The following is a 16393-nucleotide window of genomic DNA, read 5'->3' on the forward strand; positions in this document are numbered from 1 at the left end:
AAGGCAGCATAATACTACTCTGTCATGTTTCTATTCGAGTACTAAATTATCCATACCTTTCTGTTCTTTATTCTTTCTTTTCACCCACTCTGCATGAGATCTTTCAGCCATTTCCTGGTCTTGTTCTTTTTTCTGCTTCTCATTCTTAAGAATTTTTTTAACATCCATTTGCTTTGCCTTATCCTCCCTTCGCCTTGCTGCATCTTCCTTACCCTTTTTCTCCTTCCAAATACGAATATATCTGTCTTCAAGTTCTTGCTTTCTTAGCCTCTGTTCTTTCTGCCTCTCCTCCTCTGCCATTTTTTTAATTTCTTCATTCTTTTTAGCTTCTCTTTTTTGCTCTAATTTTGACATATACCATTGACGCCATGCACTATCCTTATTTGAAATTAAACTGTCCTTGTTTTCAGTCAAAAGACATTTATCTTCCAAGTGCAAACAATGTAGATCACCTTTCCCAGGTACTGCACTTATGATCTTTCTGCAGATATGCTTTTCAGGAAAACTTCCTGAATAGCTGGCATCTACAAGTTTTGTGGTATGTGTCCTTGTTATCCCAGATACAGAAGATTTGACATTAGTGTAATCATCCATCATTATTTCTCAGGAAAAAAATATCATTAAACGGAACAGTCATGACGTTTTTACATAAAGAAAGACCAAATAAACACTGGTAGCAGACTCTGCAGGTTCAATAATGCTAATACTAAATAATGGCACTGTACACTCTTATAAATCAGTTTCACACTTTTACAAGCAAGACAGCATCATTGTTTTGTTGTAAGCAAAGGTAAGAAATCTGGGTCTTGCATAAAATAAATAGAATTAATATTTTTCTTCAGATCCTTCATACTTCATTGTTTAGGCTAACAAAGACATCATTAAAGGAGTTTTGAAAGTGGTAGCTATCAGGATGATGTATTTATATAAACAGGTAAACATCAACATGACTCTTGCACTAAAACCAGTAACTAATCTTTTGTGTATCTCTGATCCACCAGTAGTACCTACTCAACGCATATCTTACTCAGTACAGTCTCATGGCAATCGCCCGGCTCCAGGAAATGCCGACCCAAATGGCAGAATCATAAATCTGGTGGCCACAGTCAAGACCTCCCTATAGATCCCAGGTCTTGTACAGCCCCTGGGTCTTTGAAGAGGATTAACCCCTTATAAAGGATACTGCTCTCTGACCTGGGCCTTTAAGCACCCTAGTTTGGGCCTTCCTAGGCTTAGGTAGTGCCATAAGCCATCAGTACTACTCTGCCTCTTCCTAGTTTTAAGCTTCCTTCTGGTCTATACCAGATAAGGTCTCTCTATGGAACAGTTGTCTTCTCAGCATCCCTGGGTTGGCTGATACTATCAAGATGATAATAATATTAGTATAATCTATGAAGAGTATTATAAATATATTTTGTGTTAGCTTTAAAGTAAAATCTTTAATGAAAAGAATACTAAGTTGGAAAGTAAGGTACCTAACCACAACATATGGTCATGATCATCAACATTACCAGTTTCAGAACCTCATCTAGTGACTCTTCACATAAATTGATTTTAGAAGTTACACTAGCCCTTTTCAAACTGAAAACTTTATCATATGTTAAGCAACTATTGTCCATATAAAATCTCCAGAAACAACACGAAATACCAACTTGCGACAAACACAATGTTAACAGTTGGCAACGCAAGTGGCTTATGACGTCACGAACAAATGGTGCTGCCATCTGTCCGCATTTTCTGTGTAACTACTATAGAAACTATTGATTTTAACGATGGTAGCAGCCAATGCCAAGAGTTTAGTCGATAACAACGTTAACTACCATGTCTTTTGCTCAAACTTCCCCTCTGAACCTGCTGTAACTAATGATGTAAATTAATTTTTCAAAGTAGTGGCATATAGTTATTGTATTGATGACAAGTGTCAGTTTGTTTCTTCTCACTTTAATACTGGATACTGGGATAATGGGAACGACCTGTTCTTCAAGTGCCTGAGCACTGCGGGTCCCAACTTTTCGTTGGCTTGATCTATAGACATTAGGTAGGACTCTTTGGATGAGGGATCGGCCCGTCGCAAGGCCTCTACCTGCACACAGGACAGCACAACACAGAAAGACGCAGACAAACATGGCTTGAGTGGGATTCGAACCCACGGTCCCAGCGACCAAGCGGCACAAGGCCCACGCCTCAGACCGCGCGGCGACTGCAGACCCCACTTTAATACAGCTGTTATATATCTCTCAGCTTCAAAACACACATTGGAATCTGTAAAATTTCTTGAATTATCCTTTTTAAATTATTCTGATTTGTTTTATTTCACTACAACTTTGTTAACTAACAAGTGAAAAAAGGTAGGTAAATTTTCACATAATTTCTGTCTGTATAACATAATTTTGAGTGACAAATGCAGCCAACGATTGAGTGATCTGCTATTTGTAATGTTTCATTAAATGTCACTCTGTCTAATATTACTCCTGATAATGTATATCAGACTACCTGTAGGAACTTTGGAGAGTGGACAGAAAGAGTTAAATTCTTATAAATTTGTCATTATAAATCTATTTCTTCTGGCTTAAGTCTAACCAGAACCTCACTCTTCTCCCATAGTTTCTTGGCTAGACCCTCGTCCCTTGCTTCCTTTGACATATTTGCTTCCTGTAGACAAAAATTTTATTTATTTCACAATATATTCAAACATTTATGTATTAAACACAAATTATGAGCCTGTCCTGCATATGTTCATTACAAAAGTTAGTAAATTATTGATTTACATCACAGTTATGTGAATATGATGCATTGTGTGAGGTATATGTAATATACATAATATTTTAGTAGTTTGCTGTACTTCCATCTGCAGGATATATTTTTTGTATTAATGGCAGCAGTCAGGATTGAGTCTGGTACTCTTTGTGTATTAATTTGTTTGGTTTAGTGGTTTGCATAGAAGTTTAGTACTGTTCAATATGTTCCATGCTAAAACAATTTAGTTCACCTAAATATGTCTTCTGTTTCTGTGTTTGAAATTAGCCTGTATATATTATGATATATTTGGCTGCTTAAACATAATTCCCTGCAGAATTTATTATATAGGAACAAAATATCACAAAAGTGTTTTCCAATGAATAAATTGAATTTGTTTCTAATGTACAAACTGTATGTGTTAAGGACCAGCCCATCTTGAAATTTTTAAAAATATTTTTCATATTTTCTTTAAACTATTTAACATGTCTACCATGTTCCTTTGGCACTGTTTGTGGCCTTAATGCAACTGTCTGATCAAACATGACACAGGCCTAGTGAAATGCTGTGTAAAAGGACTTATATAACACATTTGTGGTGTTTAGCAAATTAAAATATGCTGACTTGTGTATTTTTCAGCTGAACATTTGCAACAAAAGTATGACATGCATGAATGTAAAGTACAGAAATTGCTGTGTACTCAAGTAAAATAAATCAACAGATAACTGACCTTGCAATCTGAAAAATATTTGCCAGACACTTCTTCTACTTCTTCAGAAACTGCCAAGTAGATGGAAGTTTGTGCACCTTCTTTAGTATCCTAAAATTAAATTATAATGTGAATAGAAATGATATTCACAGCCTACAAAGGGTAATGTTGATTTTGGTTTTCTAGGTTGTAACAGTATGTGGACTTTTAGGTAGATACCAAAATTTCAGGGAATCATATTCCCGCCATCTTCAGCCCTGAAGATGGATACAGTATGTAACAACCCAGCACACCAACATTAACATTCTCTCTGCTGTGAGAACCTCAAATCTCACATACCATGGGACAGATCTTAGATAGCAGTTCTTAAGCAGAAATGTGTTGTTACCATATTTATGAACAAAATATTTACCTTGGCCACTTTCAGTTTCAAATAACATTTTGAGGTGGATACATTGCTGAATTTTTTGGTTATTTAACAATGCTGTTTCAATATAATTCATGCATATAAACAAAATCATCTGCAGAGATTTACATGTTGTCTATTGAGAAGAGGAGATAATGGCTTTTGAGTTTGTAATTTTATGGAGATCAGAGATTGCTGTAGCATATTTGAATGTGTTATCTTGGAAGTCACCTAGAGGTAATGAGTAAAAGTATACAAGCGTCAGTTACGAAAGCTTTTCAAAAATAAGTATCAAACTAGGGCACTCCTAAGTACAAGTCTAGAACTGTACCATCATACTAATGTGCTCTGTTCTTTGCAGATAATAGTCATTAAAACTTCAGTAAATATTTAATAAAGTTTAAGCAAATTACTGACATAAGCATTTCAGAAATACAGAATCAACATTCTGAATACTAAAACTAAAGTAATATAATTGCCACATGCCTTGAAGAAAAATGACATGATGAACTTAGTAATGTAGTAAATGGGCTGTGGCAACTGCCGCATGATGTCTGTTACCACTACTCCAGGATGCAAACTGTTGACAGTCACGCCTATAAACACAGAGAGTTGATACATAAGGTCATCTACATGCAGGGCATAAGAAAGATAACATATCAGTTATTCACTACCTACATGAGCATTTATACTTAATTTAACGAGAAAAATATTTTATATTATGCACATTTTATAGATGTAGTGAATCATTTTGAAAAAATCTAACAAAATATTGGTATGAAATTAATCTTTTCCTGACATTTTTTTAGGATTCTGTACTGTAGACTTATGGTTTCTAGACTGAAGGATTAGTTAATTACTGTGTAAACATCAGAACAAAATTAGTCATTTACTTTTGTCTTGAAGAGCTCAGCATGTTAAGTTTTAATAAATGGAGAAAAAGTTCAACAGCCCAGTATTAAAGGCTGAAGTTGAAGTCAGTGTACCTGTGCCGTTCAACTTCCTGGATAATTCATTGGCTACAAAAATATTGGCTAGCTTACTGCAGTTGTACACTTGGAAATCATTAAACCACTTTTCAGAGTTGAGATTGTCCAAGTCAAATTTTGCATATTTATGTACCATAGATGAAACCATCACAATTCTGCTAGGAGCTGACTTCTTCAACAGTCCTGAAACATAAACATTTAACAATTACTGACACTCTTACATTTGACTTCCTATCCACAAATCACACAGCTCTCATTGTTAGTCTTACCCACTAGAAGGCACGTAAGCAGGAATGGTCCCAGATGATTTACTTGCATCCCAATTTGTAGATTATCAGCTGTTCGATTTGGTCCAAGTCCCCCTGCACCCGCATTATTGATAAGAATTTCTAGATGTGACTCTGTTCTGATAATGTCATGTGCAAACTGGCGGACTGAAGTTAGAGAACTCAGGTCCAGCTGACGGACCTCAACTCTTGAGTTGTGACTTTGCGCAATAATCTCACCTGTTTTATCAAGGAGAGAAAGTTAGAATACTTCTAGGGCATTTGAATAAACTTTTCTGATAACATCAATGTACACTGGATTCACTGAATTTAAGTGGTACAGTGAAGTGTCAAATACATACTACAAGCTTTTCTCCCACGTTTCAAGTCTCTGCAGGCAAGGATCACCTTAGCTCCTCTACACGCCAAATCAAGGGCCGTCTCCTTTCCAATACCTGAAATAAATTAGTACTTCATAGGCATTGTTTTTTGTGGCATATAGAGAAAGCAAAGGACTTCCCATCCCAGGCTTAAAACACAGAATTTATTGTAAATTCATACTTATAAGTACCTTATGTAAGATTATGAAATTCTTTTACAACCAACAGTTTTCATTTGAAGGAAGGAGCCTGTTGACTTATCTTGTGTACTGATAATTCTTAAATATAATATAGTGCTATCTTCTTTTTGATCCTTTGTTTATACAATGACACATTACAAAGTATTACTTAGATTAGATGTAGCTGTACTTAATCATGCCCTGAGAAAGTTTTGCAAGTAATGTGATGGTGATTGGCTTTTGCTTCATGCTCTGTCTCCCATCTCATTTGATGCTATAATAACATTTTTGTCATAAAGTAGTGTAAGACTCAATCATATCCTCACCAGTGTTTGCTCCAGTAACAATGGCAGTCTTCCCATTCAGCTGTTTCTGGCTTCGGCATATCCCAGTCATCAACTTGATGTACAACTTGAGTGCTTCATGTTAGTATTCAGAAGAAAGAAAACCTCAAATCCTACTTAATACAATTGTTATTTGAAATATGTACACAGCTCACTTTACAGATTGAATTCACCAGTACAATCAAAGCAAACAAGAGATACAAATTTATATGTATTGGGTATTAGATCTTAAATAGTGATTTGTCATGTCCTGTAATATAATTTTTTCCCCATTCTGTAGCTCTGTAACAGGGTTTGGCTGTACATGATAGAATTAAATTATTATTATTATTATCATTGGGAACTTCTCTGGAGGTTGATTTGTTTCTTCATTTAATCTACTAGAAAACTATGTGACTTTGTCTACTCTAAATAATTTAAGAAAATTAATTTCAAATATCGAATGTCATCAGGTGACATTTTACGACTGTCACAGTAGCCAGCTTCACTTGGACAAACAGATATGCTGAACCATCAAAATATATCAGTATCAACTATAGATCTTGTTTAGTATAAAGTGAGGGACTAGCTATGTGTGATGGACTGGGAGGAAGTGGTCATGGCCAACTTTATTTCAGAAATTTCTAGGGGGGGCTGAAGTGAGGCACAAAGAAGCCTCACATTAGATAATTGCTCTTCAGCACGTAATTAAACCAGATATTTCCAAAATGTGACAGATGCATTACTGCTCTGCTATCTCACTGTCTTGGTTCATTTGATATTTGCTTATGGTGTATCAACTGCTGAAGTTATTCAGTGTCACATGCCAGTTCCAAATATAAAATTAGTTCCATTATGATACTTACTCACAAGTAAGACTACCACAACCCAGAAAGCACAACTGTTTAACACAGAACCGAACATTATCTCTTGTAGGCTGATACTACAGTACCTGACAGGTAGAACCCACAGAATAATCATTATCAGTAATCACATGATCACTTATGGTATCAAAAGCATCTCTTGAGGATAAATGCAGTGTCATGACCCTCATGGACATTACATAAGCTATGATAGATTACATCTATTTGTACTTAATGATATAGGTACACTGTATGAATTGTGAGGTCAATGTTTTAATGCCAGTATAAGACACCACTGAAGGCTTTCATCACATCAATTCTTGCTATCAACAGATAACACATCTGTAAGCCAGACAACAAAGTTCTTGTATCAGTGCCAAAGACATACATGTCAACAGAAACAGAAGTTGAAAGAAATGCCAAGTACAATTGTAAATTTAAGAAATTTAGAACGGTAAGAATAAAAGATCAGTGGTAATATAGTAGTAGTAGCAGTGGTAGTAATAAACAAATATTTTAATACATAAAAACAATTGTGTGTATGATGTATATATGTATTTTCAGTCATTGCCTTTTGTAATATCTTGGTAGGACCCTCATCAGTTACTTTGGTTTGTTTTTCCTGTAAATATAAAGAATATTATTTGTCAGTCTTGGTATTAATTCTGTATTATTCTTACATTACTAGGAAGACTAAATATAAAGGTAGAATTTTGTTGAAGAACCCTCTTAGCAAGAAACCACATGAAAGGAGGTGGGTGAATAATGTTGATTATCTTCTGTCATGAGTTTCTAAGATACAGAAAACATCTTCAATTGGACTTGAGACCTGACAGTTTGGGTTTTGACCTCTGGCCCTGTAATCTCTTAAAAAAAAACAATTTTCATCTTGGTGTTTCATTCTGTATCACGCTTGGTTTCTGACTTGATAAAAACTATTTTCACTGGAAATGGAGTCCATAACACCTTTTTTGACATTTTTAACCTTCAAAAATACTTTTCCTGTATGTAGACATAAGCATGCTAAGACTACAATAAATTGGTGTATCCCTTCTTGATATACAAGTGAACTTACATACATACATGTGTATCTGTATTCCTAAAAACAATTTCAGTGTCATATATAACTTGTTTATGTTTGACAAACAGTGTGACTGCAAAACCCACTCTTGTGAGACATGAGCAGAGTATTATGATTGGGAGTCATGACATAACATTTTCCAAGAACGTCTTAAGTAATCACATGATTGCCAAATACGATTCCAATGCAGATGCCTGTCTTTCAAATTAGTTTGGTGTCAGCCTACAGGAGATAATGTTGGGTTCTGTGTTAAACAGTTATGCTTTCTGGGTTGTGGTGATTTTACTTGTGGGTAAGTATCATAATGGAACTAATGTCATATTTGGAACTGGCTATTCTAATTGTGGTTCTGCTTACATTTCCTCATTTCACCCTTAAAACAGGATGCAAGTACTTCCTCTGCATCCCTTAATTAACTAACTAGATGGCTTAGGGAACCTGAAGGTTCATCACTGAATTAACCAACACCCTCCACTGGTCCCTGTCCTGGGCCAACAAAATCCAGTCTCCTTCAACTCCAATTTCCCATACATCCTGCACGCCACATGCCCTGCCCATCTCATTCTTCTCGACTTAATCACCCTGACAATACTGGGGGAGGAGTACAAATTTTTAAGTTCATCGTTATGCAGTTTTCTCCAGACCCCATCGTCTTCTCTCCTAGGCCCAAATATCCTCCTCAACACCCTGTTCTCAAACACCTGCAGTCTCCCTGAGAGTGAGAGACCATGTTTCACACCCATACAAAACAACAGGCAAAATTATTGTTTTGTATATTTTAATCTTTAGGTTCTTAGAAATCAGATTGGAAGACAAAATATTTTGAACTGAAAAGTAGCAAGCATTTCTGAAATTTAGTCTCCTCCTAATTTTCTTTACATTCCTTACATTCAGAAATCACAATGTGACACTGAATAACTTCAGCAGTTGATACATCATAAGAAAATATCACATGAACCAAGACAGTGAGATAGCAGAGCAGTAATGCATCTGTCACATTTTGGAAATATCTGGTGTAATTACGTGCTGAAGAGCAATTATCTAATGTGAGGCTTCTTTGTGCCTCACTTCAGCCCCCCCTAGAAATTTCTGAAATAAAGTTGGCCATGACCACTTCCTCCCAGTCCATCACACATAGCTAGTCCCTCACTTTATACTAAACAAGATCTATAGTTGATACTGATATATTTTGATGGTTCAGCATATCTGTTTGTCCAAGTGAAGTCGGCTACTGTGACAGTTGTAAAATGTCACCTGATGACATTCGATATTTGAAATTAATTTTATTAAATTATTCATAGTAGACAAGAGCAAATAGTCTTCCAGTAGAATAAATAACTATTAAAGAAACAAGTGTCCTTTAGCACAAGGTCTCCATGATGAATACAATGTATACTTACTTTATTTACACTAGCTGCTTACTGTTAAACAACATGCTTTGTCTTGGTGAATTTGCATAATGTATGTTTGTAGTGCCACCTGCATTCCTACATTAAGTACAAACATCTTCAGTGGACACTTAAAATATGACCTTCATAATCATGACTTTTCAGTATTTTTCAAAGAGTTATGCTATGACATAGAATGTTGACCATTGTAAAATTATGATCATCCATCCCAATATTAATAACAGTTGGACTGTCAGAAGTACTACAAAATATATCATTTCCAACTTTCTAAGCATTTGATTCCTCTGGCTTTTTATTTCAGTCTCATGTATTCTGGAACAGTTACAAGTGTTGAGTTCATAATTTTCTGTCTCCAATCTGTAAACACAAAAAGTAAAATACCTTATGCCTATTTTCTTACATGGGCATGAAACTTATTCTCTCATCTTAAGTAAACACATTTAATGTGTCTGAAAACCACATGTTGAGGAGAATATTTGGACTTCAGACAGAGGAATTAACAGAATGGAGAAAGTTACATGATTAGGAGCTTCATTATTTGTACTTTCACCAAATATTATTAGGGCAGTGTAATCAAAGTGGATGTGATGCACAAGGCATGTAGCATGCATGTGGTAGAAGAGAAATACATATACACTTTTAGTCAAAACAGCTGAATGGAAAAGGCCGTATAAAAGACTTAGGCACAAATAGGGGGATAATATTAAAATAAATACTAAAGAAATAGAGTGTTAATGTGTGTGTTGGATAGGTCTGCAATAGTAATGGACTGTCATATTTCTTTAAAAGTTAACTGTGTCTTGATTACTTACTGGTTTACCACTTTGAACAGTCTGACATCTCATAATGCCTTTGGCTCGAGTCAAGAGGTTCAGAAAAGTGAGAAATATATCACTTTTAGTCAAATGAAAGTAGACTTTATGTTTCTGTGTGGATTTCCTTGAATTACACATTCCAGTCAGATTTCTATTAATGTAGATATTCTTGCTTGAAATCCAGGTGCTTTGTACTGCAGAGATATTTGGGGGGATATATATTGGATGGGCTTACACATGCACACACACACACAAATACATTTTTTAACTGTATTAACACTTTCTAACAGTGACAACTGAGTCATGTGATTCCCTTATCTATTCTTTATATTCAAAGTTATTTACCTGTTTGTCTGTTTTCTGAAACGAACAGGATTATCTGTTTACACAATTAGTATGGCTGTCTTGGTCACAGGTTGTCTGTTGTCTTTATACTAAATATTCTGGCCCTCAGTTTTGAAGATTTGCCTGAAGTTGAGAACAGGAACATGCAAGAGCAAGAAACGAATGGATGGGAAGACAGTTATAGTTACAGGAGCTAATACAGGTGAGGACTAATTATCAGTCTGCTACAATTGCAGTACACTTTGATTAAAACTATTTCTTTGGCTGTGCTATTCACCTAACTATACAGATAAAATTTGGTAATGGGGTAGAGATACATCCCCAGGTTACTATAAATAATATATATGGTAAAGTAAATCAGCCCAGTAAGTCTGTCCTTGGCGTACACTTTATATCGAGACAGTGTAATGACCAATGTACCATATTTTTCTCTACATAAATCTTAAATATAATTTCATTATACTGACATCTTAGTTTCAAACAAGAGTTAACAGGCAAAACTGTCACACCACATTTAATAAAACTGTGGTTTGCATAAGGTGCCTTTCAGAATCATCAAATTTGTAGACACTTCAGTGCAAATGTGTAGGAGAATTTTAAATTTTGTGCTGAGTGAAGTAGGATTGTTCATGCTTTATCTTAAGTTTGAAAACTGAGAAGTTTATCATTACCTTTTATCGTGCCATCCAAATTCATTCTGATTGGTGCTATCACACCATTAGGCATAACCTTTATACGTTGCATTGTAGTATGCTAAGAGCAGCAGGGACTTTAATTTTAGTTATGTTCATTAGGAGATGGCCAAATTCTGGAATGTTGCAATATGCAGTCTGGTAGATATTGACCAATGTTTCAGAGGACTGTACTGCCTCCATCTTTAGCGTGATAATTACAGACAGACATGGTGGAACTAATATGTGTATTTTTACAACATTATTTGCAAACATGGCTAAAAATGGTCATGTACAAAAGGATTAATTTTTCACAGGGATTGGGAAGGAGACGGCACATGACCTGGCTCGAAGAGGAGCTAAAGTGATTCTTGCCTGCAGAGATTTGGAGAAGGCGAAAAAAGCCTGTGGTACGATGAATGTGTTATATGTGAAGCACTTCTCTGTAAAAATTTGCAATTTCTTCTTTCTCTGCACTCTAAGGATGGGCTTCAAAGCCTGTTTCAGGTTCAGACCAACACTGGATTTGATTGTACGTGGCCAAACACTGATTCATTGGATTAAGTTAGTAAGTTTTATTTCAGTTTTGAGAATCTTTTATAGATACTTGGAATAATCTTGTTTTACACAACCACTGACTGAAGCACCATATATTTTTGAACATCTGCACTAAAATATTAATTGAGTGTGGCCATAACAGTTATAACAAACAGCTGCCTGAGAGTCACTGACTGTTCTGATTTGTTGAGGCATGTAAGAGGTAAGATGTTTATCTCAAAGCCTCTTCTAATTTAATATTAACCTCTCTTTTATGGACAGGTTTTTGGTGACCAATAATCATTGAATTTTGTGTGGAGGGCATATTGCTCCGAAAACTTGGGTTCTAGTAGTTTGAAAATTAGCTTTTAAGCTATTGTTTGTTTTGTTTAATATTACAACAGTTGCAAATAATTAGTTGAGTTGAGCTGACTTCATATCTGCTGATATATGAATTGTTTACTGACAGCTGATATTGTTGCAAGCACTGGGAACTCTCTGGTGGAAGTTCAGCACCTGGACCTGAGTTCCCTAGCCTCAGTCCGCAAGTTTGCTAATAACATCATAAACACAGAGCCACGTCTGGATGTGCTTATCAACAATGCAGGTGCTGGAGGAATTGTAGAGAAGTTTACAGCTGATAATCTTCAACTTGGCATGCAAGTGAACCACTTTGGGGGCTTCTTGCTTACCTGTCTCCTTGTTGGTAAGAGAGTTTCTTGTTCGTAGAATACATGTATCCCCATGCCTACCTCCAACCTAAATGGTAGTGTCAAGTGATCAACATTTTAAAGATCCCTGGTTTGATTACTGGCCTGAGGCTGGTCATTCTTATTGAGAATTTTCATGGTGTTCCTGTGTCCTTCCAGACAAATGCTAATTTCCTGTCTTTAAGTAGGCTATGACCATTTCCTTGCACATACGTCCCATTTGTTCACTTAGAGCCATCCTCCATTTCATGGATAATTAATCTCTTCACTTGAGAAAACATAATTAAATAAGCAGAGAGTCTAATGAACAGAGTTAAGCATTGTTATAAAAATGTATTTGGGAGAGGTCAAACTACATTCCTGATTAATCTTGTGAGGCAAGCAAAACATGCCAATTAGTATAGGGTCCTTGAATTTTTTTTGTGGTATTAATATTTGAATAGTATGTTTTTAAATTGTATTAGGTAATTTGTTAGCAGTTTTGAAAATTATATATTTACTGCATGGAATATTTGGTGTGGTATTGATGACAAATCATAGTAACAGAAAATTTGGCATGTTATTACAAATCTGCAACCTGTAGTCCAAGTGGTACTACTACATATTGTCAATGAAAAACTTATTTTATTTTCATAAACTGTAAAATTATTTTCTAAATTCAGAAGGAGACCCTTACTACAAAATTTTGCAGGTCACGGCATAATGTAGTCTTCATTAAATCATAATATTTTAGTGTCTGAATTATATTTGTATGTGTTTTCCGGATATCAAACTATTCTTAATAGAAAGATTTATGATTATATCTGAAATTGATCAGTATAAACAATTCACTTTCTTGTGTTACAGATCTCTTAAAAAAATCAGCTCCCAGCCGAATAGTGATGCTGTCATCAATCTTGCATAAGTTTGCCATATTTGATGTCGAGAATCTCAATTCTGACAAGTGGTTTAGTATGTTTCAGGTGTACTGTTGCAGTAAACTAGCCAATATTTTGACAGCTAATGAATTAACCAGAAAGCTGAAAGGGACAGGTAAGAGCATTGAGAGTGTCTATCAATTCCAATTTCACATCACATTGTTTTAAAATTCAACATTAATGCAGTATCTGATCATGTGATTGATTACAGGAGTTACTGCAAACAGTGCTCATCCTGGAGTAGTGCTTACAGATGTTTGGCGAAATATACCCCAAGTACTGCAATTCTTACTTATTTTCACGTTAAAGCTGTTTTTCAAGGTTTGTGACCCAGGACAGGTTAAGGCTGCATGCACTGGTTGGTCAAGACAAGGCAGCCTTAGGCATATTCTTTCATGAAAAGTTAATTTTCCATTTTCGGGAAAATGTACACTGTTTAGACACGTCTAAATGCGTCTCTTTCTTTTTGTCTGCTCGTACCAGGGCTTAGGCAATACGGATTACATCTGACTGAAGCCCGTCTTACCAAACGCTAAAGAATTAATGAATAATATTTTGCTTTTATAGATTATTGCATTTTTGTGATCATGCTGCAACAGACAAACTTCTTTTAATGTGTAATTAGTAGTCTTTTTCATTATTAGATCCCAAATGTGTTCCAAGAAATCTCAACCAGTGAAACTAAAACTCTTGGTCACAGCTCAGTATAAGATTTATATTCTGTGAGTTATTTTATTGATCCTGTTTGAATAAATGGATGACCCTAATACCTTCTCCTAGTAGTGCCTTGCTTGCACTACAATTCCCAAGTCATAATGGCAGCCATAACATTAACCTCATCCTTAGACATCTTGTTTGCGAATGACCAATCAAATGACTGGCGTGCATTGCTGGCTATAGACTGAACATGTCTTATCTTGTCCGTTCTGACGCTATATTGTCTAACCATATCTTGTCTTGACTAACTGGTGTGTGTCCATCCTGACTGTTATTGTGTTTAATTCATTAAATTAGTTACATTTTTAAGCATTCTTCATGCTCTAGACCAAGCAAAGAAAACCTTGTAGGCCCAGACATGCCCGTCTGTATGTGGTTCCTCAGAGGTAGGCAACCTACATGATTTGGGGTCATTGTCGTACAACAGTGGGAACAGATCTCGTTTTTCAACACATTGTTATGCAACAGAGGGGATAAAGGTAATTTTTGGAACACATTATTGCACAAAAATGACCTCAGATCAGATTAGTAGTACACGTTACCCAAGATCATTGTTGGATAACACTGTTGCACAACAGTGACCTATATGATATGGCAAAAAACCACTTTTGGAATTATTGTGCACTCCAAATTGTGTATGAGTGTATATGGCCCATAACTGTTTACTATATAGACTGAGCTATTGTTCATTCCCCAAATTACACCACAGTATAATTGAAAAGGAAAGAGAGAGCTTATCCTTGAATTAAATTATTAATTAGTCTATCTTCATTAAATTAATTACGGCTAAGGCAGTTTCCCAATCTGAAATTCTTCTTCAATAATATAAATTTCAGAATGCTGTTGAAGGTGCACAGACTTCCATCTACTTGGCAGTTTCTGAAGAAGTTGAGGGAGTGTCTGGGAAATATTTTGTGGATTGTCAGGTAAAATTAATTGTGATTAAAATTAAAGGAAATTATATATAAAATATGTCTCATAATATTCATGGTGGTCTTCAGCCCTGAAGATGAATTAGTTCTTCCAAAATAAAAGATTCATGGCAAAAGAAATTGTGATGAATTAAATAATTCTTTCAGGAAGCAAGTACGTCAAAAGCAGCAAAAGACGAATTTCTTGCCAAGGCATTATGGGAGAAGAGTGAAGCTATGGTTGGTCTCAAACCAGAAGAAATGCACTTTTAGAGCAAGAAAGTCTGACATCTATTCTGAGAATGCAGTTTTAAAATTGGTGTTTAGAAGAATTATATATTACTTAGTTGTTGATTCTTGAGGTTTTTAATATATGGTACAGGATTTAATGAGGAGCTGATATGTGAATCAGTAACCAGGTATTAATCAACATGTATCTACAATCATGAAATAAATAATATATATATTTTTCTAATACTGTGATGTGGCAAAACTATGTCTCTGCAAAACTTGGCCACTAGTGGGCCCACTGCCTATCCCCCAGGTGATACATGAGTGAATATGGAGCAGTATTGGAATGATACTAACAGGGGAAAATAGAAGGCCTCAGAAGGGGGGGGGGGAACTACCACATTTTGCTTTTGATTAACGTGAACTGAATTTAAATTTAGCTGGCATCTTTTGGTGCAAACATCCAATATCAAATTCAATTGGAATACATTAATAGCTTTGGGTATCAAACATTTAGACTGGTGAATGGAACAACAAGCAAAAAATTAAATGCAACCTTATTCAGTGACCGCATAAAAAACAAATGAGCATACAATGCTGTGTCATGCCTAGATGCAGACTGGGTTATCCAGTTACCTTTCAAATTAAACTATTTTAAAATTGTGACTTTTTTTCCCCACTGTGAGAAACAGGTTAATGAATATAGATAAAGGCATGACTTGCTGTTCCAATTGTGACTGAAACAAAGTCTGTGACTTGTCAGAATAAGGTCACCGTCACGTTAACATGCGGACCGCGACACTCAGAAAAAGGTCAATTTCTTTCTTTTTGGTTTCATTATGCTGGCATTTCTGTATGACAACAAACTATCATGAGTGTTATACAAAAATGTATAACTGGACCATTCAGGCTCCACTGGACACTTATCAAAAGAGCGTAATTTCAAACTCGGGTTTACGTAAAATAACCTATTCCTCACTTGAAATTTTAAAACTAATTTATAATAGCCATTTTTTTATGTTGCATGCCTAAGTTATACACACAAAAAGAACTAGCTAACCCCATGAAGCAAAATCCATTTTGAGAAGCTAATAATTATTTTGCTGCTCAAGAAATTCTCTGCCCTTTATGGAACGCAGAGATGCATTGCAGTGTTCAAGCCAGATGAATCAAACCTGCACCTTATTTATTTACATCA

General features: G+C 35.5%; 3 protein-coding genes across 10 annotated transcripts in view; 1 reads left to right on the forward strand and 2 right to left on the reverse strand.

Moving 5' to 3' along the window:
• Positions 1-1675, reverse strand: part of LOC110839863 (uncharacterized) — an 8025-nt gene extending 6350 nt beyond the window's left edge. For 3 of the 6 annotated variants that reach the window (XR_002546667.2, XR_002546666.2, XM_022084422.2), the window contains exon 1: positions 57-1675. Coding sequence is in view for 2 of the 6 variants with exons in the window: in XM_022084422.2 (XP_021940114.1) it covers positions 57-597 (541 nt within the window). In the remaining 4 variants the exon portion in view is untranslated. The remainder of the gene's footprint in view (positions 1-56) is intronic. The other 3 variants (XR_002546665.2, XR_002546664.2, XM_022084420.2) reach the window with 1 other exon arrangement.
• Positions 1676-2121: 446 nt separating this feature from the next.
• On the reverse strand, positions 2122-7053 carry LOC110839880 (retinol dehydrogenase 11). Of its 2 annotated transcripts, none has more exons than XM_087356434.1 (8): positions 6855-7053; positions 5992-6084; positions 5469-5561; positions 5110-5346; positions 4838-5023; positions 4338-4447; positions 3467-3556; positions 2122-2652 (listed from the first exon to the last, which is right to left on the reverse strand). In XM_087356434.1, the coding sequence occupies exons 1-8, from the start codon at positions 6967-6969 to the stop codon at positions 2548-2550; spliced, it is 1029 nt and encodes a 342-aa protein (XP_087212560.1). In that variant the 5' UTR covers positions 6970-7053; the 3' UTR covers positions 2122-2547. The 2 variants fall into 2 exon arrangements, with proteins under 2 accessions (XP_087212560.1, XP_087212562.1); XM_087356436.1 differs by having other exon boundaries at positions 5992-6122; positions 6855-7049.
• A 109-nt stretch (positions 7054-7162) lies between these two features.
• LOC110839869 (retinol dehydrogenase 14) lies at positions 7163-15441 on the forward strand. 2 transcript variants are annotated; one of them, XM_022084439.2, is made up of 8 exons: positions 7163-7305; positions 10611-10703; positions 11490-11582; positions 12179-12415; positions 13266-13451; positions 13548-13657; positions 14890-14979; positions 15133-15441. In XM_022084439.2, exons 2-8 carry the CDS (start codon positions 10664-10666, stop codon positions 15235-15237), a joined length of 861 nt encoding a protein of 286 aa, XP_021940131.2. In that variant the 5' UTR covers positions 7163-7305; positions 10611-10663; the 3' UTR covers positions 15238-15441. The 2 variants fall into 2 exon arrangements, with proteins under 2 accessions (XP_021940131.2, XP_021940130.2); XM_022084438.2 differs by lacking the exon at positions 7163-7305 and adding an exon at positions 8048-8224.
• Positions 15442-16393: the final 952 nt, after the last annotated feature.

Source organism: Zootermopsis nevadensis, unplaced genomic scaffold, assembly GCF_977971745.1.
Source record: "Zootermopsis nevadensis isolate Lab colony 2312 unplaced genomic scaffold, Znev_1.0 Znev_ptg000027l, whole genome shotgun sequence".
Lineage (NCBI taxonomy): Eukaryota > Metazoa > Arthropoda > Insecta > Blattodea > Termopsidae > Zootermopsis > Zootermopsis nevadensis.